The sequence below is a fragment of the Pipistrellus kuhlii genome, unplaced genomic scaffold (genome assembly GCF_014108245.1).
Source record: "Pipistrellus kuhlii isolate mPipKuh1 unplaced genomic scaffold, mPipKuh1.p scaffold_m20_p_2, whole genome shotgun sequence".
Taxonomy (NCBI): domain Eukaryota; kingdom Metazoa; phylum Chordata; class Mammalia; order Chiroptera; family Vespertilionidae; genus Pipistrellus; species Pipistrellus kuhlii.
In genome coordinates, this window is record NW_023425515.1 from 175,901,962 (window position 1) to 175,922,021 (window position 20,060).

Genomic DNA, 20,060 nt, shown 5'->3' on the forward strand with positions numbered 1-20,060 from the left:
AAATCAATAAAAATATATTTTTAGAAAATAAAAATAAAAGTTATGTACTACCTGGAAGAGGAGGAAAAACATTACAGGATTATCTTAACATTTTTGAGCTTTACTGCAGGTCACAAATACTGCATTTTATTTATTTATTTATTTATTTATTTACTTACTTACTTATTTATTTAACAAATTAAAGGGTTCTGGCAACCTTGTCTTGAGCAAGCATTTTTCCAACAGCATTTGGTCTCTGAGTCTCTTTGCTGCTGAGGAAGGTGCTGTGAAGACTGTTGGAATGAAAGTACCCCATGAGCTGACTGACACAGCAGCAGCAGGGGTTGAGAGGATCTGAGATCCCCAGTTTTGAAAGGAGTTCTGTGGTAAATGCTACCAACAGCATCACATGCTACAGAGAAATGGTTTGTGAAGGGAAGAGTTGGCTGGGCAAACTTCACTGTCTTATGTTAAGATATTGTCCCGGTCACCCCAACCTCAGCAACTACCACCCTGATGAGTCAGCAGCCATCAACATCGAGGCAAGACCCGCCACCAGCACAAAGATCACAACTTGCTGAAGGCTCAGACGGATGGCTAGCATTTTTAGCAATAATGTATTTGAAAACTAAGGTATGTGCATTATTTTAGACATAATGCTATTATTGTACACTTAAAGGGCTATAGTATTAGGTCTAGTAATAATTAATGTCGTTTTCTAATACTTTTTTTAAATCGAATTTATTTAAACAATACAACAAAATTTAATCAACAATATAGTTGCCGTTGCTTTCTACTATTTGTGCCCAACGCTCAGGAAGCATTTTAATCCCTCTGTTGTAAAATTCTTGTGATTTTGATGCAAAAAATTCGGTCAATGCATTTTTGAGGCATTCTTCATTATTAAATTTTTTTCCAAGAAGAAAGTTTTGCAAAGAACGAAACAAATGGTAATCGGAAGGGGCAATATCAGGAGAATATGCAGGTTGAGGGAGAACTTCCCATTCCAACTGGCGCAGTTTTTCAGCAGTGATTCTTGCAGTATGCGGTCGTGCGTTGTGGTGAAGAATTACACCCTTCCGATTAATCAGCGCGGGTTCTTTTTCTCTTAAAGCTTGGGCTAACCTTTCCAATTGGGCACTATACACTGCACTTGTAATGGTTTGGTTAGATGGTAAAAGTTCATAATGAAGAATTCCTTTAAAATTCCACCAAACACACATCACTTTTTTCGCATGCAAGTCAGGTTATGGCGTGGGCTGCGGAACCTCATTTTTGTCCAACCATTGAGGCCGCCTTTTCAAATTAACATACAGCACCCATTTTTCATCTCCGGTAACAATTTGCTCTAAAAACGGCAAACGGTTTTGACGAGAGAGGAGCAAACTGCAAATTGTGACTCTTTGATTAAGGTTGTTGTTGGTCAACTCATGAGGAACCCATTTTCCAAACTTTTGGACTTTGCCAAGTGCACACAATTGATTGGAAATTGTTTTCTGTGAACAATTTAAAGTTGTCGCAAGCTCTTGTTGGGTAATTTGAGCATTTTGCACCAAAAGAGCTTGAAGAGCTTCTTGATCAAAATTGGACACATGGCCTCGACCACTCTTGTCATCTAACGAAAAATTTCCCTTGCGAAATTTCTCAAACCAACGCTGGCATTTTCTGGCGCTAACTGCATCTTGACCAAGAGCGCTACAGATGTTTTTTGCAGCCTCACTTGCTTTTCTTCCTAATTGGAACTCGTAAAGCATGCAGTGCCGAATATGCTCTTCATCCACCATCTTCTTAGCCCTAGTTTTGCAACAAAAAACAAACCAAACACAAACTTTTTCAAGCAAAACTTGTTAATTGCACTTCACACATTCTGTAGATACCACGTGTTTGAAGGTTATGTCAATACAAGTCAACGCCAAGCAAGATTTTAAACGAATGTTTAAAAACGACATTAATTATTACTAGTCTGGCCAGTATGGCTCAGTGGGTGAGCTTCGACCCATGAAGCAGAAGAACATGGATTGATTCCCAGTCAGGGCACATACTGGGGTTTCAGGTTCCATCCCCAGTAGGGGGTGTGCAGGAGACAGCCAGTCAGTGATTCCTTCTCATCGTTGATGTTTCTCTCTCCCCCTCTCCCTTTCTCTCTGAAATCAATAAAAAATATATTTAAAAAATAATAAAAAGCTATAGTGTAAACATGGCTTTTCTGTGTCCTAAGGGAACCAAAAACTTCTATGGCTCACTTTATCTCAATATTTGCTTTGCGGTCTGCTCTGGCACAGGATGGACCTCCAGGGGGCAGAGCCAGGACTGGGAGGTGTGGCTGTTCCAGGAGATAGGAAATGGCTAGCAGGACCAGGGGCGGCACAGCCCTAGCTGAGGGCAATGAGGGAGAGCATAAAGGACCTTGGGGAGGGCACCTAGTGGAGAGGGCACCTGGGGACACCCCCTGCCCTGCCCCTCCCGCTGCAGGAAGTGGGCAGGTAGGCTGGGGCCTGGTTGGCTCTGTGCAAGTCTGCTCTGGACCTTGACATTCCCCTTCCTGGAAGATAGTGAGAGCCGGCCACACCTGAGTTTGTTTTGGTGTGCACAGCGGAGACGGAAAAAGAGGGCCTGGTGAATTGGAGGGGACTAACTTAGGTAAATACGGGCGCTGTTTCTTTCCTTTGGGTGCAAGGCCCCCCTCTCGGCATTTGAAGGGTGCATCCTTTCCTCTATTTTTGTTCCTGTTTACACTTCACACAACATTTTTCAAACCTCTGATTATGGTCCACAGTTTTAAAAAGTGTTTCCAACATTCATATACATAGATATATAATCGAAACCAAAATTTCACAAAACAATGCCTACCTTTATGCACAGTGCCTTCTGGTGTTTTCCATTCTCTTCCTGTTCATAGCTTTTAAGTCTTGGTCACGATCCATGAAAATGATTTTATGGCTCTCGGATGGAATACAACCTGCATTTCAGAAAACACTGCCCAGTGCAAACTCTCCAGAAATTCCCTATCCACTCTCTGGTGTGTCTCCTCCATGGTCCCGGGTGACTCTACCCCATTTCCCAGAGGAGGCAAAGGACTCCCAGGGTAAACTCTCCAAGATCACAGGCGGGAGACCAATGCCCTGGGGCTCTGGCTGAAGCCTTTCCCTGGTCAGACCAGAAGATGCTCGAAGAGGCGCAAGGCACCGAGAGAGGAAAAGTAGCTCGGAGCCTCCGGCCAATCGGAGCGGCCTTACTCCGGTCCACCCTTTTCCAAGGGAGTTCCCGGCCTCCTCTGCAGCCTGGGGCCAGCCTCCTCCAGCAGGTGCCACTCCTCAGTCCCACACCGGGGCGGGCAAGGCCGCTCATCCACCTGCCGCGGGGTGTGGTTCCAGAGGCCGGAAACGCTTCCCCAGCTCTGATCTGAGGGAGTTCTTCGAAGGCCGTCCCACCAGCTTCCCAGCATGGCTCCCAAAGGAGGACTCGGGTGAGTGGGCACCCCCAGGGTAGGGGGCACTGGGGCAGGACAGCTGGCCTACGAGGCGTCCAGAACAGCCTAGGGGGCACCACGATGGTCCTGGGGAAAGGTGACTCTGATGGGGTAGATAGAGACGGCAGGGGGTTTTCTGGGAGATCTCGTAGCCTGAGAGGAGCTGGGTAAGTCCTCTTGCTTCCCTGACTCTGAGCACCCTTGGTGAGCCAGAGGAGGCAGGCCTGGGGCTGCACCCCGACTGTAACGAGGTCTCCATGTTCCCCGGCAGGGACTGTCCAGAATTGGAAGCTTGTACCTGCTTAGGAACTAATTAATGGTCCTTAACCCCGCTTGAAAGGAAGTGCAGGGACCAGGGCACGAGGTGGGCTTGAGGGACCACCTTCTGCAGGTAGAAGAGGGATGAAAGGGGTCCTTGTGAAAATATCTGAGAAGGGAATGTGAAGGAATAGGCCAGGCAGCGGCCATATGGACCAAGGGCTCCCGGGCTGGGGCATAGAAAGGCGCAGGAGCTGGCAGGTGCCTGCCGCAGGCCTGGGTCTCAGCACCCTCCCAGCCCTGACAGCCTGAGCCACCTGGGGCGCTCTGCCTGGCTGCCCTGGTGGAGACCCAGTGCCCAAGATAAGCATCGGGGCAGCAGTGGGAGCAAAGGTCCCAGCCAACCTCCTGCCGTGCACCTGGGCAGCCTGCTTCCGGGAGCCGGAAAGGCCCTGGAGCAGCCAGCCCTCCGGGAGCTCAGCGTGGAGCTGGGGAAAGAGGAGGGAGAAAGGCTTTTTGTAGGAGAGACACTGTCTTGGGACCGTGAGGAGCTTTAGGTGGAGCCAGGCCTATGGGCGATGGTAACAGGGACTTTTGGAAGAGGAGCCTCGGGGCTGAGCTGGGGCCAGGTCAGAAACAGCCCCAAATTCCAAGCTCTGGCTTGGGAGTCAGACAGAACTAAGTTCAAACCTCAGCTCCAACACTCGCTAGCTGTGTGAGCCTGAGCAAATGATTTAATCCTGAGCCACAGCCCCTGTTTACAAGATGGAGGTAATCACAGTATCTTCCTGAAGCCATCGTGGTCAGACTCCCAGGAGACAGGGACACAGAACTGTCAGCACGGCCGCTGCCTCAGTAAGCTCCCGGGATTACTCAGCAAGAGTGCAGAGCGGACCCTAAAGAAAACGGTGTTTTAAGCAAAGGAGTAGCCATCCGTTTAGGAAGGAGAATGAAGGCAAGGAACCCAATGATTACCCCATTTATTTACTGAACAGATAACTATTAATACTGCCAACTATAAGGCGGGCTCTCGGATCCAAAGTAAATAAGACAGGAAACTCATAGGGGTTTGCACAGGAACTCTTGGGAGGACAGGGGTTGAGGGGAAGATGTAGGAATGTGTCCCCAGGAGGAAGCTAGGTATTGAGGAATGATTGGGAGCTTGGAGGTGGTTGATGGGAGAAGAGCAATCTGGGCGAAGATAGAGAGGTGGGAGGACCCACAGTCAAAGCAAGTCTAGGAATCACAGGATGGAGACTGTGAGGCCAGTGAGGAGAATTGCAGGAACCTCTCTGATGAGAAACAATGAGGGGTAAGAGTTCAGGGAGGTGGAGAAGAGGGAGCTTAGAACTCTATGGGGGAGGCAAATGCAATGGAACCGGGTGACTGAATGGCTATGAGGGGAGGGGTGGCGGGAAGGGTCCGCTTGGGTAATGGGACCAGTCACGGAGAATGCAGGAGGAAGGAGAGACCAGGGAATGCAAATGCAGCTTGGGAAGCCCTGAGCTGGAGGTGTCTGTGGGACCCTCAGGTAGACACCGCAGTCCGGGGGACACACGGTGCCTGAGGCCAGCGTGCAGGGAGAGCTGGGCTGGGCGCGGGCTTCGGGGTCACTGGAAGAGAAGAGACAAGGCGTGAGAGAGGGCGGATTCCACATGACAAAGGCAAGCCATGCCGAGGTGCACGAGGAGGCTGGGGCCGGAGCACAGCAGGGAGCACCAGAGAGGTCCCAGGAGCCAGGGGCGTGGAGCTCTGCACACAGACCCCAGGGGCCGGGGCTTGTTCTAAGAGCATACGGAGCCATTGGGAGGCCGGGAGGAGGGAAGGGACCTGTTCTAACATGTTTTCGAAAATCCATTCTGGAGAACAGGTTGTTGGGGGGCAAGAGTACAAGCAGGGAGGCTGAGAGGGGTGTTATGAGGTTACCCATACAGCGGCCTGGAATGGAATGAGAGGGGGTGGAGGCCCATGGATGGAGTGGAGTGTGTTTGTGGGAGAGTCCACAGGGCTTGTTGGTGACTGCATGTGGGGCATGGCGGATGGGAGGAATAAAGAGGGGTTCCTAGGTCTTCTGTTTGAGAAATGGGATATATCTCATGATGTTCATGTCCCAGGACGGAGGAGACCTGAGTGGGGAGCAGGTCTCTGAGGGAAATCGAGAGTCCCTTTCTGGTTGTATAAGTTTGAGAGGCTTGTGAGATATCCACGTGGAGAGACCAGGTGGCACCAGTGGCCCCAGGAGTCCTCTGTCACTGCCAGTGATGCCCAGGTCAGTCCACCAGAGGCCCCAGGCCACGATTCGGCCCGCACCCCACTTCCAGGAGGGAGGTCCGCTGGAGGCTGTGGTCTCTTAAGAAAACCATTTGGTCACTTTTGCACACTGTTGTCTCCTTTCCATGGGCCTCCCTTCCCGCCCTTTCTTCTTTTCTTGGATACTTTCTATTGCTCGGGTGCTGGCTTAGAGGTCACCTCCTCCAGGAGGCTGCCCTGACTTCCCACCTGTCAAGGCTTAGGTGCCGCGCTCCAGGCTGCCCTCCTAGCACCTTACACTAATTACAGCCTTCGCTGCGCTGTGTCCCATTCATCCGCTTGCTGCTGTCACCTGACCTTTTCCCCCTCCCTGTGGGCTCAAACATTCCTGACTCCTCGAAGACAGGCCCTCTGAAACCCTGACCCAGCACAGCACCTGGTTCTGAGCGTGCACCCATGAATATAGGTGGAATGCATGAGTGAACAGAAACCGCCAACTCGGAGGCAGGCTCTCGGGTCCAGACTTACTCCACGCCGAGGATTATCTCCTTTGAACAGAATCCCAGAAGCTGAGGTTGTTGGGTTAGCGGGGATGAAGACTGAACGCGTCAATCCCCTGAGCTAAGGAGCTCTCCACAGGAGCTGCGGTACTCTACACCCGCCAGCACCTGTGAGAGCCCATCTCCCTGTGTTCCTGCAGCGTGGCTAGTTTTCTTAATTTCAACTTTTAAAAAATACGTATTTTTATTTCAGAGAGGAAAGGAGAGGGAGAAAGAGAAACATCAATGATGAGAGAGAATCATTGATCGGCTGCCTCCTTCCCGCCCCACACTGGGGATTGAGCCTACAACCCGGGCATGTGCCCTGACTGGGAATCGAACCGTGATCTCCTGGTTCACAGGTTGATGCTCAACAACTGAGCAATGGCACCAGGTTTCTTCCTTTTCTCTTTTCTTTTCTTTTGTTTTCTTTTGTTTTCTTTTGTTTTCTTTTGTTTTGTTTCCTTTTCTTTTCTTTTCCTTTCCCTCCCTTCCTTCCTTTCTTCCTTCCTTCCTTCCTTCCTTCCTTCCTTCCTTCCTTCCTTCCTTCCTTCCTTCTTTACTTTCTTTCTGTCTTTCTTAAAGATATAGTTTATTGATTTTTTACAGAGAGAAAGAGAGAGGGATAGAGAGTCAGAAACATCGATGAGAGAGAATCATCGACCAGCTGCCCCCTGCACACCCTCCACTAGGGATGTGCCCGCAACCAACATACATGCCCTTGACTGGAATCGAACCTGGGACCCTTCAGTCCACAGGCTGATGCTCTATCCACTGAGCCAAACCATTTTCCGTGGCTTCTTTCTTTTTGAAATGAGCTCATTTGATAGGCAAATTAGAAGAAGGTGGTTACTTGTCCTAATTTGCCTATCAAATGAGCTCATTTAAAATATCTTTGATTACTAGTGAGGGTGAAAACTTCCACGTTTGACTACTAAATTTACTCTTTGAGGATTTGCCTGGTCGTGTGATGTGGAAACCGGGAAGGCGGGCTGGTGTTTTGTGAGGTGTCCGGGGGCTGTGTGGGGAATGACTGGGGGCACGGAGGCTGCTGCTGGACTGGTCCTGACGAGGGGGGAGCGGGCAGGGTCGCTGTGGGGGCTGGAGGGACAGCAGGGGCAGACGGGGATACCAACATCACTATTAACTATTCAGACATACAACAGTAGCCACAGCTTACGGAGCCACTGGTATGTGTGAGCCTTGTTCTCTTCACTCAGCATGTGACAACTCAGTGACCATGGTGGCTCTCTGAGGCCGGTCTTCTTAGCCACATGTGACCGATGAGGAGACCACAGTGCAGACGTCCACAGCCTTGCCTGTGCTCAGGCAGCTAATAAGCGGTGGAGCTGGGATTCGAACCCAAGGGTCTGGTCCCAATGTCTATGCTGCTCACCATGGGGGTCCAGCCTCTCCAGAGACACGGGCACACATCAGAGATGCAGAGAGCTGGCTAAGACCCCCAGAAGGAGCTTATTAAGATTCTCAACTCTTGCCAAAACCGGTTTGGCTCAGTGGATAGAGCATCAGCCTTCAGACTGAAGGGTCCCAGGTTGGATTCCGGTCAGGGGCATGTACCTTGGTTGCAGGCACATCCCCAGTGGGGGGGGAGGGGTGTGTGTGTGCAAGAGGCAGCTGATCAATGACTCTCTTCGATGTTTCTAACTATCCCTCTCCCTTCCTCTCTGTAAAAAATAAATAAAATATTTATTTTTTTTAAAAAAAAGATTCTCAACTCTTGGCCTCCTTCCTGGAAAACAACCAGCCACCGACAAATCTGAGTCCACCTCCTCCGAGCCAGGAAGGGGGCTGCTGAGTACTGCTGGAGGAACCAGCCCGGTGACTGGAGCCACGATAGACACCTGGTCCCTGGCCACAGCTGCCCTCCCGCAGCCCAGCAACTCTTCCCCTAGAGTTAGCTCTCACCTCCCAGCCACCGGCCACAACTTCCCTGCCTCCCCTCCCAGACGCTCTCCCATCCCAGCTCAGTCCCAGCCCCAGCCCCTTCCCGGACAAAACACCCCACACCTAATGCTAGCATCCCCAGAGCTGCCCGAGGCTGTGCCCCCAGCACTACTGGTAAAAGCAAAGCGTATGCACCGAGTGGCCAGACTGTGATGCGTTCAGAGATCACATTAATCTGGCCACCCAGTGTACACCTAAATGCTCATTAGAAGGGGCCTGGCCGGATACATTATGCTATTGCCAATCAACGGAACGAAGGGTGAGGAAGCGATTTAAGCTCTGAGATGGAATAACCTCAAAGACATTATTGAGTGGAAGATGCAAGGTGCAGTATTAGCTGCTGTGCTACCGTCTGTGGGGAGAAAGAAAGAGGTGATGAAAATCATTACAGGGTAAGAAAAGAAAAGAAAAAGAAAGGGAGGGAAAAGGAGGGAAGAGAAGGGGAGGAGAGGGGAACCTGCTACCATATTCACCACCGGCCTGCCTGAGCAGACTCTTTCTGGAGAGACACACAGGAAGGGATGTGTGTGTGTGTGTGTGTGTGTGTGTAGGGATGTGTGTGTGTGTAGGGATGTGTGTGTGTGTGTGTGTGTGTGTAGGGATGTGTGTGTGTGTGTAGGGATGTGTGTGTGTGTGTGTGTGTGTAGGGATGTGTGTGTGTGTGTGTGTAGGGATGTGTGTGTGTGTAGGGATCTGTGTGTGTGTGTGTAGGGATGTGTGTGTAGGGATGTGTGAGTGTGTGTGTGTGTGTGTGTGTGTGTAGGGATGTGTGAGTGTGTGTGTAGGGATCTGTGTGTGTAGGGATCTGTGTGTGTGTAGGGATGTGTGTGTATGTGTAGGGATGTGTGTGTGCATGTGTGTAGGGATGTGTGTGAGTGTGTGTGTGTGTATGTGTAGGGATGTGTGTGTGTGTGTGTGTGTGTGTAGGGATGTGTGTGTGCATGTGTGTAGGGATGTGTGTGAGTGTGTGTGTGTATGTGTAGGGATGTGTGTGTGTGTGTGTGTGTGTAGGGATGTGTGTGTGTGTGTGTGTGTGTGTAGGGATGTGTGTGTGTGTAGGGATGTGTGTGTGTGTGTGTGTGTGTAGGGATGTGTGTGTAGGGATGTGTGAGTGTGTGTGTGTGTGTGTGTGTAGGGATGTGTGAGTGTGTGTGTAGGGATCTGTGTGTGTAGGGATCTGTGTGTGTGTAGGGATGTGTGTGTATGTGTAGGGATGTGTGTGTGCATGTGTGTAGGGATGTGTGTGTGTGTGTGTGTGTGTGTAGGGATGTGTGAGTGTGTGTGTGTGTAGGGATGTGTGTGTGTGTGTGTGTGTAGGGATGTGTGAGTGTGTGTGTATGTGTAGGGATGTGTGTGAGTGTGTGTGTGTGTGTGTGTGTGTAGGGATCTGTGTGTGTAGGGATCTGTGTGTGTGTAGGGATGTGTGTGTATGTGTAGGGATGTGTGTGTGCATGTGTGTAGGGATGTGTGAGTGTGTGTGTATGTGTAGGTGTGTGTGTGTGTGTGTGTGTGTGTGTGTGTGTGTGTGTAGGGATCTGTGTGTACATAAACATAAACAGAAATGTAAATCGTGTGCTGCTGCTGCCCTTCCCGCCCGCAGGGCCTGGAAGAGGATCTTCTGGTGGCTGATCCTGCTTGCAGTCAGCTTCTCAGGGCTGCTCCTGTGCGGGCTCCCTGCACTCAGGTACGCCTCCCTCCGGGCGCTCCGGGGGGCCCTCGGGGACAGGAGGGACTCCCCAGGCATCCCCTGGAGGGCGGGAGGGTGTGGCCAGACCAGCCCCCTCAAGCGTCCTGTGGGCTCTCCCTCCCGGAAGGAGCAGAGCCACAGACTGCTGAGCAGGCTGGCAGCCCCTCACTGCTGCCCCGCCAACAGGCACCTGGAAACCTTCATCCCCATGGGCACCTGCCATCTGGCCAGAGAGCCCCTGCTGAGGGACAACTTCACAGGGCTCCTGCACCTCTGGTAAGGAGACAGCCCCCCACCCTGAGATCGCCCATGTGCCCTCCGGTCTATGCTCCGGCGTCCCTGCCCTCCCACCCCGCAGAGCCAGGCTTCTCCACCCCATGGCCCCGCGGGCCGCACACCTCGGGACCTGCTTGGGTTGGTCCCGGCCAGGGACTGCGTATGCCCCCCCGGGGGTCCCTCGGGCCCAGCATGGGGAGATGGCAGTGAGCATCACCAAGTGGGTGGACAGAGGGACCCCATCTCCCATCCTTGCTCTGGCCAGGGCCCGGCCTGAAGTCCTGACCTGCACCTCCTGGGGCGCCCCCATTCTCTGGGATGGCACTTTTGATCCAGATGTGGCCCAACAAGAGGCCATACAGCAGAACCTCACCATTGGGCTGACGGTCTTTGCTGTCGGCAGGTAAGACCTGGGGAGGGGAGCAGGGCTGTCAATCGGGGGGAAGGGGTGTGTGTGCATGTGATATGGGTAGTGGGGCTCCCTGTTCGCTATGCCAGAGGATCCCAAGGTGACGCAGAAGGCAGAGACAGCACCCCCACCCCATTCGTCCCCTGCCTGTCCCTCCTGGGCACTAGCCCTGTGCAGCTCACCCAGCACGGGCGGCCAGGGGCTCCGCGCCGTGTCCTGCTAAGAACCTGCCCCGGGGCTGCCGTCCGTTTGGAGACACTGGGTTGGTGGTGAAAAAATGATGCTGGTGAGACGAGGGGAGAGCAGGTGGGCGGATAGAGGAACCAGCGTGGCTGCAGGGAGTGCCCCCTGGAGGTCAGTGGCTCAGAGGCCGGCGCGCGATAAGGGGAGGGGGGAGGCTTGCCCATCGAGCCTGATGGAGGGGAAGGGGCAGGGGCACTGAGGGTTTCTGCAAGGGGGTGAATCTTGAGCTGGGTAGAGAGGGAAGTGAAGAGAGGAGGGGGTGCTGAGAAAGGGGTTCAAACCTGAGCACTCAGTGGGGAAGGCTGCTGAAGAGGGGATCACAGAAAGAGGGCTGGAAGGATGGGGGATCACAGGGTAGGACAGACTGATGGTGAGCAGGCCCAGGGAGCAGACATGGGGCTAGGTGGCTGAGGAGGGTGGAGGACAGAATTGCTGCGGGAGAGGAGTCTGAAGTGGGGAGAGGAAGGGGAGAAATCCCAAGGGCACTGACACCCCCATTATGGATGGCAGCTGTCCAAGCTGGGTGCCCACTTTGCAGATGCAAAGGGGACAGCTGGAAGTGACCCTAAGTAAGGTGCCCGGAGATGGAGTTCAGGGCAGTTAGAGGAAGCATCTGTCATAATGCAACAGACTGCTCCGGGAAGGCGGTGGGAGTTCGGCATCCAGGGAGAGAATGTGGGAGGAATTCTGTTACCAAGTACCCCAGACCTCTGAACGCCACAATCCAGAGGCAGAGGGAGCCAAGCCGGTGCCTGGGACTTAGAGGGCAAACAGGACTAAGGGCTGACCCATCGGCCAGGCGGGCAGAACCTTGTGCTCCCACTTCTATTCCGGATACGAAGTATCTAGTAGGGCGTTCTTGCACCAGCAGAATCTCAGGGCCCAGAAATTCCAGGGCCTTGAGGGCCTGAATTCCAAGGTTTTGTGACTCTAACACCCTGGAAGGCGGAGCTTTCCAAGGTCTCTGAGTCCAGGTCCTCACGAACCTCCCGGGAATAGAGCGAGGGCAGGTAAAAGCTCGGTCCCGAATGCCAAGCTGGTTCAGATCATAGCTCTGCAACTTACCGCCTGTGTGCATGGGTGCACTGGGCACCAAAGCTCTTTGTGGCTCAGTTTCCTCGCCTCAAAAATAGCAATAACAATAAATGGTGAGGCTTAGATGCTCCACTTAGAACACTGTCTGCCACGTGATAAATGTTCAAAATTATTAGGCATTATTATAATACTATTATTTCAGAACCCTGGGACCCCAAAATCTTTCAATACAAAGTCTCCAATGTTACAAATTTTCTAGTAAGGAATTACCACAAACTTAGGGAGTTAAGACAATTATTTATCACTAGAAGCCCAGTACACAAAATTCGTGCACTCGGGGTAGGGGAGAAGGGGTCCCTCAGCCCAGCCTGCACGCTCTTGCAGTCCGGGAGCCCTTGGGGCATATCTGACTGATGGCTAATCCGGCAGTGGGACATCCTTATCGCTGCCGCAGAGGCGGGAGAGGCTCCCACCACCGCTGTTCTGGCCAGCCATGCACTGGCTTCTGGCTGAGTGGCAATCCCCTACGTTGAGCATCTGCCCCCTTGTGGTCAGTGCACATCATAGCGATCTGTCATTCCCCTATTCAGTCGATTTGCATATTAGCCTTTTATTATATAGGCTAGGGTTATAGCTCATGATTTTTGTGGGCCAGGAATTCCAACAGGGCTCCACAGGAAGCATGCCACTGTTCCCCAGCATCTGGGTCTCTCCTGGGGTACCCAACAGCCAAAGCCTGGTGGGCCACCTCTCTGCACACAGCCTCTCTGTGCGGCTGGTGTGGGCTTCCTCACATAACATCCAAACTTGGAACTTACTAAACCAAGGCCCAGCGCTCTAGAGAAATAAAGGCTAGCACCATCAGCCCTTGGAAAGCCCATGCAGCGCCACCTCCTTGGTACTGCGGTCAGGGAAGGAAGACAGCCCTGAGGGCACCCGTGGCAAACAATTTGCAATCATCTCTAATGGCTTGCACGATTTGGGGATAGGAGCGTTCCGGAGGGAGCTCCAGGGACTGAGGTTGCAAGTTAACAAGGACCTGAATGCGGAAGAGCAGGAAGGCTCAAGTTGGGGGGAGGAGGGTAAAGGTGACCAGACGTCCCGCTTTTGGCGTGATGGTCCCGATTTTTAACAATTTGTCTCTCGTCCCACGGCGCTTTAAAAAAAGTCCCGATTTTTTCAAAAACCGGGACTTTTTTTAAAGCGCCGTGGGACAAATTGCTGCCAAAACCGGTTTGGCTCAGTGGATAGAGCGATGGTCTGCGGACTGAAGGGTCCCGGGTTCGATTCCGGTCCAGGGCCCGTACCTTGGTTGCGGGCACATCCCTGGGGTGGGGGGGTGCAGGAGGCAGCTGGTCGATGTTTCTCTCTCATCGACGTTTCTAGCTCTCTATCCCTCTCCCTTCCTCTCTGTGGAAAATCAATAAATTTTTTTTTTTTTAAATAAAAATCGGGACTGTCCCGCCAAAAGCGGGACGCCTGGTCACCTTAGGGGAGGGGAGAGGACAAAGGGCGAGGGGATAAGGAGGAGAGTCAAGGTCAAGGTCACGGCTGTGCAGGGCGCGCCTTGTCCGGGATGACACCCCCACCCTCACCCCACGCCCCTGCAGGTACCTGGAGAAGTACCTGGCGCGCTTCCTGGAGACGGCCGAGCAGCACTTCATGGTGGGCCAGCGCGTGGTCTACTACGTGTTCACGGAGCGGCCGGCCGCCGTGCCGCGCCTGCCGCTGGGCCCGCGCCGCCGGCTGCGCGTGGAGCGGGTGCCGCGCGAGCGGCGCTGGCAGGACGTGTCCATGGAGCGCATGCGCACGCTGCACGTGGCGCTGGGCGGCCGGCTGGGCCGCGAGGCGCACTTCGTGTTCTGCATGGACGTGGACCAGTTCTTCAGCGGCGCCTTCGGGCCCGAGACGCTGGCCGACTCGGTGGCGCAGCTGCACGCCTGGCGCTACCGCTGGCCGCGGAGGCTGCTGCCCTACGAGAGCGACCCGCGCTCGGCCGCCGCGCTGGCGCCCGGCGAGGGCGACTTCTACTACCACGCCGCGCTGTTCGGCGGCCGCGTGGCGGCGCTGCGCCGGCTGACGGCGCACTGCGCGCGGGGCCAGCAGCGGGACCGCGCGCGCGGCCTGGAGGCGCGCTGGCACGACGAGAGCCACCTCAACAAGTACTTCTGGCTGCACAAGCCCGCCAAGGTGCTGTCGCCCGAGTTCTGCTGGTGCCCCGACATCGGCCGGCGCGCCGAGATCCGCCGCCCGCGCCTGCTCTGGGCGCCCAAGGAGTACACGCTGGTGCGCGACTAGGGGCCGGGCCGGGCCTCGCCCCTCCGGCGGACACCGGGACCCTAGGGAGATGGACAGCAAGAGGGGACTCTGCAGCCGTCGGGGTCCCTGCAGCCATCGGGGACCCTGCGGCCATCGGGGTCCCTGCGGCCATAGGGGACCCTGCGGCCATAGGGGTCCCTGTGGCCATCGGGGTCACTGCGGCCATAGGTGACCCTGCGGCCATCGGGGACCCTGGGGCCATCAGGGACCCTGGGGCCATCGGTGACCGTGCTGGAAGCAGCATGGCGCTTTGGAGGACAGGGCGAGAGGGGCTGGAAGCAGCCCTACTGCCTCCTGCAGGTGCCCGGACAGGAGTTGGGAGGCGCCCTGGCCCTCCAGGGTGTTTTTGCGCTGGTCCCAGCCGATGGCAAACAATGTTGTGGTTGGGCCTGTGCATGTGGTTCTTCGGCAGAAGCCGTCAGGACACGGGAGAAAATGACTTCCAGGACCTGGAATTGACACAGCTCACCGGGAGCCAGGGCTCAGGTCGAGAGAGGGCAGGCCCGGGTTCCCTTGTATGGGGACCGAGTGGGGTCCTAGGGTTTCATGGGCTTACTTTGTTGGTGAATTCAGCGTGTGAGAACGGGGATGGAAAGCTCCGGAAGAGGAAAAACAAGAGGCCCAAGATCTCTAAGACACAGGAGCTCAGTGGGGGTGCAGCCTGGCTCCTTCCTCCTGTGGCTGGCCCTGGCTTATTGGTGACAGCTGCTCTCCTGGACCTGCCTGCCTTGGCAATCAAGGCTTCAATTGGGCACTTGCATTACAAAAAGGCAAAAACAAACAACACACACACACACACAACAGCAACAACTCCAGAAGGGAGCTTCTCACTTGCAAGCCTCCTTTCCCTCACTTTCTGCAGGGAACTGAGACCTTTCGCCTCTGACCTTAATGAATTTAGCCTATGCCACCTGAAGAGATGTTTTAGCGCACGCCCCCCCCCCCCCCATCAGCAACCCTCCATTTTTTAAAAATATATTTTATTGATTTTTTACAGAGAGGAAGGGAGAGAGAGATAGAGAGCTAGAAACATCGATGAGAGAGAAACATCGACCAGCTGCCTCTTGCACACCCCCTACTAGGGATGTGCCCGCAACCAATGTACATGCCTTGACCCGAATCGAACCTGGGACCTTTCAGTCTGCAGACCGACGCTGTACCACTGAGCCAAACCGGCTTCGGCCATTTTTTATTTTATTATTATTTTTTTTAATGAGGAAACTGGATGCCTGTGGCATCCAGCTCCTTGGCTTTGACCTTTCACCTCCCCTCAAGCATAGTTTGTACATATTTAAGTAATATTATTGCGAATGAAAAAGGGGCTATAATATAACCTAACAGGTTCAGGGGGCCCCATGGCAGGCCTGATAAGCTCAGCAACCACACAGTGTGGTCTGAGCCTCAATTCCTGACTGGGCAGGCCGTGGTAGGAGTCACATCCAGGACCACAGCATCCTTAGCAAAGGTCAACCTCTACCTCGAGCGAGTCCTGTTCGCTGTACTTCTACATCTAAGGTAACAGCCCTGTGGATGGCAGAATGACCGCTTTTCCCTGGAGGACACAGCACAGGCTGAGCTTTGCTGGTGCCCGGAAACGGGCCGGCGAGCGGAGATCACCGGAGCCCCCCGTTGTTACCCCGTTTCCCCAATTCCGTCTCTGTGTGCTGTGTTAATTACTAGTAGTCCTGCACTGCCAATGGAAAGCGGTGCGTTTCTCCACTTTGCTTTTTTATCCATTCCTAGAGATTTGCCCGCTCTGCTTTCTCCCACCTCCCTAATCTATCACCAGTGATTTTTATGTATCTTCCTTACGCTTTTTCTCCTTTAGTTGTAAGTGCATCCAAAGAACTGCAAAACTGCCTTTTTTTCAGAGCATTTTCTCAGTCTTTGAGATTTTGTTTCCAGGCAAAATTTGGCTCAAACTCTTTAATTTTTTTTTTATAGGAATTCATTTCTAATTTATTATTATTTTTTATTTCAGAAAGGAAGGGGGAGGAAAAGAGATGAAACGTCAATGAGAATCATTGATCGGCTGCCACCGGCAAGCCCCACACTGGGGATTGAGCCTGCAACCTGGGCATGTGCCCTGATTGGGAATCGAACTGTGACCTCCTGGTTCATAGGCTGACGCCCAACCTCTGCCGCAGTGGCCGGGCAGTTTATTTATTTACTTACTTGTTTATGTATTTATTTTTAATCCTCAGCCGAGGATATTCTTCCCATTGATTTTTAGAGAGAGTGGAAGGGATGGGAAAGACAAAGAGAGAGAAACATCGATATGAGAGAGACACATTGACTGGTTGCCTCCCAAATACACTCAGGGAATCGAGCCTGTACATGCCCTTGGCCAGAATCAAACCCGGGACCCTTCAGTCCATGGGCAGATGCTCTATCCACTGGGCTAGGGCAAATTTTTTTTTTAATGTGTTTATTGGGATGGTTTTTAAGAAGTTTGTTGGTTCTTAGAGAGAGAGGAAGGGGGAGAGAGAGAGAAAAAAACATCAATACTGATCAGCTGCCTGCCTCCTGCTCACTCTCTACCAGGGATGGAGCCTGCAGCTCGGGCCTATGCCCTCACCAGAATCGGACCAGCACCATCCTGGTGCACAGCAACCTCCTGGGAGAACGCCCAACCAGCTGAGCCACACTGGCCAGGGCTCAGATAAACGTTTATAATGCTTTTCTGCATGATGGGAGTTCTCTTGTTGGTATCATAATAAAATGAGTCTTCGTGGCATTTTCCTGGAGAGTCAATGTTTACAAAAACGACATTTCCTTGTTCTGGGGCTCACGGGTCTGTTTGGTCACAGTGTCTAGGAGAGATGTTTCCTCATCCATGGCTGCTGTCCAGACTCTGCATCTCTAACCGAGGAAGACACAGGCTCCGAATGGGAGCAGGAAGTCACAGGTCCTCCGGGAAAGGGGGTCCCAGAGCCAAGGCCACAGGAGAGGGAACCACGGGAAGCCCCTGGCTTTTGTCGGACCGTTGGGAACACGGGCCTGAGAGGGTGGGACTTCACTCCAGGTCTCCGGAATCTGTTAGGTAGTGTTCACATAGACTTGCAGTTTTAGCAGCCTCCACTGCTCCCAGGGAGGAGAGCAAGTCCAGCCATAAGCCAATCCTGATGGCATTAATAATCTAGTAATTTGTATAAGCCCAGTTCCAGATATTGATGATGTGGAATAAAAGATACCTCCCCTCTCAAAAGCAGTTCTCACTTCCCTCGTACCTAAAGCAGGCAAGCAAAACCCAGAAGAACCTGTTCCCCAGGACATCTGTCTTGGGGAACAGGTTAGACTATGATCTGGTACACCTCTTCCTCTGGGACCATTGTAGAGAGTGCCTGGGAAGGCACGTGAGCATTTCTTTAATTACTGGCAGCTGAATCGTGGCGTTGGCAAAGCCGTCCTGGAAACACACTTTGCCAAGAGGTAGGAGTGTTGTCAGCCTGACCTTTGGCCCAGGTGCCAGCAGGTGGGTTTTGTTATTTAAATCCGGCCAAGCACCAGGAATGAATAGAACTCCACTCAGGCCCACCCGAGAATGCACATCCCCTCCTTTGTCTTGGCCTTTAGTAAAATTTCCTGGGTTTTGCTGAATAAAATAAACACACTGTATGGACTCTGGGTCCCTGTCTCTCCATCAGAGGACAGTGGTCCCACCTGGCCCCAGCTTTTTCCTTCCATCTCTGTGTCTGTCTTTTTATTTAATTTTCTCAATCCCCAGCTACCCCTACTCAGGTACCAGACTGCTCTCTAGCTATGCTGGACGAGGAAAAGAGAGAAATATTCACAACCATGATCCCCATCTTACCCTAGAGTGGTCGGCAAACTCATCAGTCAACAGAGCCAAATATCAAGAGTACAATTGAAATTTCTTTTGCGAGCCCAATTTTTTAAACTTAAACTTCTTCTAACACTACTTCTTCAAAATAGACTCACCCAGGCCGTGGTATTTTGTGGAAGAGCCACACTCAAGGAGCCAAAGAGCCGCAGTTTGCCCACCACGGCCTTAGAACACTCACCAAGGGAGGATCCTGGGGCACTAGAAACCTGAGCATGAGTAGGGAAGGCCTGGATGGGACCCGGATGTTCATGCTCGAGTTCCTTACCTTTGCCTGGTCTCAGCTTTCTCACACCCTCTGTCGCCCTCTGCAGGGGCTGTGATGCTCCAGAAAACATAACTTGCCGTCTCCCTCTCCTTGCCTGCCCCTTCTCCGACAGGTTCATAGTGCAAACAACTCACCCAGCAGCCATTTCCTCTGTAAGGTTCTCCGACAGGTTCATAGTGCAAACAACTCACCCAGCAGCCATTTCCTCTGTAAGGTTCTCCAACAGGTTCATAGTGCAAACAACTCACCCAGCAGCCATTTCCTCTGTAAGAGAGACAGCAATGGCACACTCACGCGTTTCTAGGTGCCGGGCTTGGGCGGCCTCAGGCTGTGGGTCAGGGGTCCTCAAACTTTTTAAAGTGGGGGCCAGATCACGGTCCCTCAGAGAGCTGGAGGGCCGGACTATATGAACTACTAATTCCTACTGTAACACCTCGGCTGCGCTCACTGCCCAAAAAACCTGGCGGGCCGGATCAGACTCCTCTGCTGGCCGCATGTGGCCCGCGGGCCGTAGTTTGAAGACGCCTGCGCGTGGGTGAAGCCAGTGGTGTGCTGGGCAGCCAGCTCTTGGAGGAAAAAGAAAGCCCCGTCTGCAGGGATTTGCACCACCACGGATACCCCTCCACGGCTGATGTCCAGGCTCCCACTGAATGCAGAGCACAACCCACTCCCGGGAGCCAGGACAGCAGGTCCTGGAGTGACGTTTCCTTCAGCATCTTCTCCTTACAGCGTTGGCGAGACACAGCAGGCACTTAACTCTTGCTGACATCAGTCTGCGGGAAAATTGGTCTCCATATCCGTCCTTTCACTTAAAGTCAAAAGAGCCTATCATGTCATCACGGGAGGACTTAGCTGTACCCACCACTGGGACCACTGGTCTAGGAATCAAGTCACTGAGGCAGGTGGCCACCGCTGGCCAATCAGCTGTGGATGGGATGGGGCCATGTGACCAGATATGGCCAGTGCCCGCCCTTTCACCGCATAGCAGGCTGTGGGAGGTCAATTTCAGAGAAGATGAGTCCTGTGAGATTACTGAACACACGTTCTGGCTACTCGTCCATTTCCCCTTCTGATGATCACACACACACACACACACACACACACACACACACACACGCTGGCTTCCCCCCCCCCCCAGGGGGGGGGGTGCTGCAGGCTCAGAGTCACCCCCTGCTGGGGCTTAGAGCTCCCTCTTGGCCTGAGCCCACCAGCTATAGACATCCCGGTTATGTGACTGGCTCAAGGGCCACACCTCACCCAGGAAGAGTTCCGCTGGGACTTCTGAGAGAGGCAGAGGCTTGACTGCTGGGAGCCTGAGGGCGGCGAGGCTGCAGTCCGAGGGTGAAGCTCACTGGGAACAAGGCCAAGAGGAGAGACACTTCCCTGAGCCGGCCGCTGGCTGTCGGGTGCTGCGAGAGCCCATAAATCCTCACTGCGCCGGGCGCTCCACGCCCCGCAGCCACGTCTCGCCCTCACAAGGACTGTGACGGCTCGGAGGCGTGAGCTCCGTGGTGACTCA

At 53.3% G+C, this 20,060-nt stretch overlaps 1 protein-coding gene across 1 annotated transcript; it reads left to right on the forward strand.

The window, feature by feature from the left end:
* The first annotated feature begins 3,385 nt into the window (after positions 1 to 3,385).
* On the forward strand, positions 3,386 to 14,478 carry A3GALT2 (alpha 1,3-galactosyltransferase 2). Its single transcript, XM_036448475.2, has 5 exons — positions 3,386 to 3,445; positions 10,061 to 10,144; positions 10,334 to 10,423; positions 10,689 to 10,826; positions 13,721 to 14,478. The coding sequence occupies exons 1-5, from the start codon at positions 3,423 to 3,425 to the stop codon at positions 14,406 to 14,408; spliced, it is 1,023 nt and encodes a 340-aa protein (XP_036304368.1). The 5' UTR covers positions 3,386 to 3,422; the 3' UTR covers positions 14,409 to 14,478.
* Positions 14,479 to 20,060: the final 5,582 nt, after the last annotated feature.

Bases quoted from the DNA above. Each gene is read 5' to 3' on its own strand.
- A3GALT2 (XM_036448475.2), top strand. From the start codon at position 3,423: ATGGCTCCCAAAGGAGGACTCGG. The intron at 3,446-10,060 runs GTGAGTGGGCAC...TCCCGCCCGCAG, and splicing joins GCTCCCAAAGGAGGACTCGG to GGCCTGGAAGAGGATCTTCT. The intron at 10,145-10,333 runs GTACGCCTCCCT...CCCCGCCAACAG, and splicing joins TGCGGGCTCCCTGCACTCAG to GCACCTGGAAACCTTCATCC.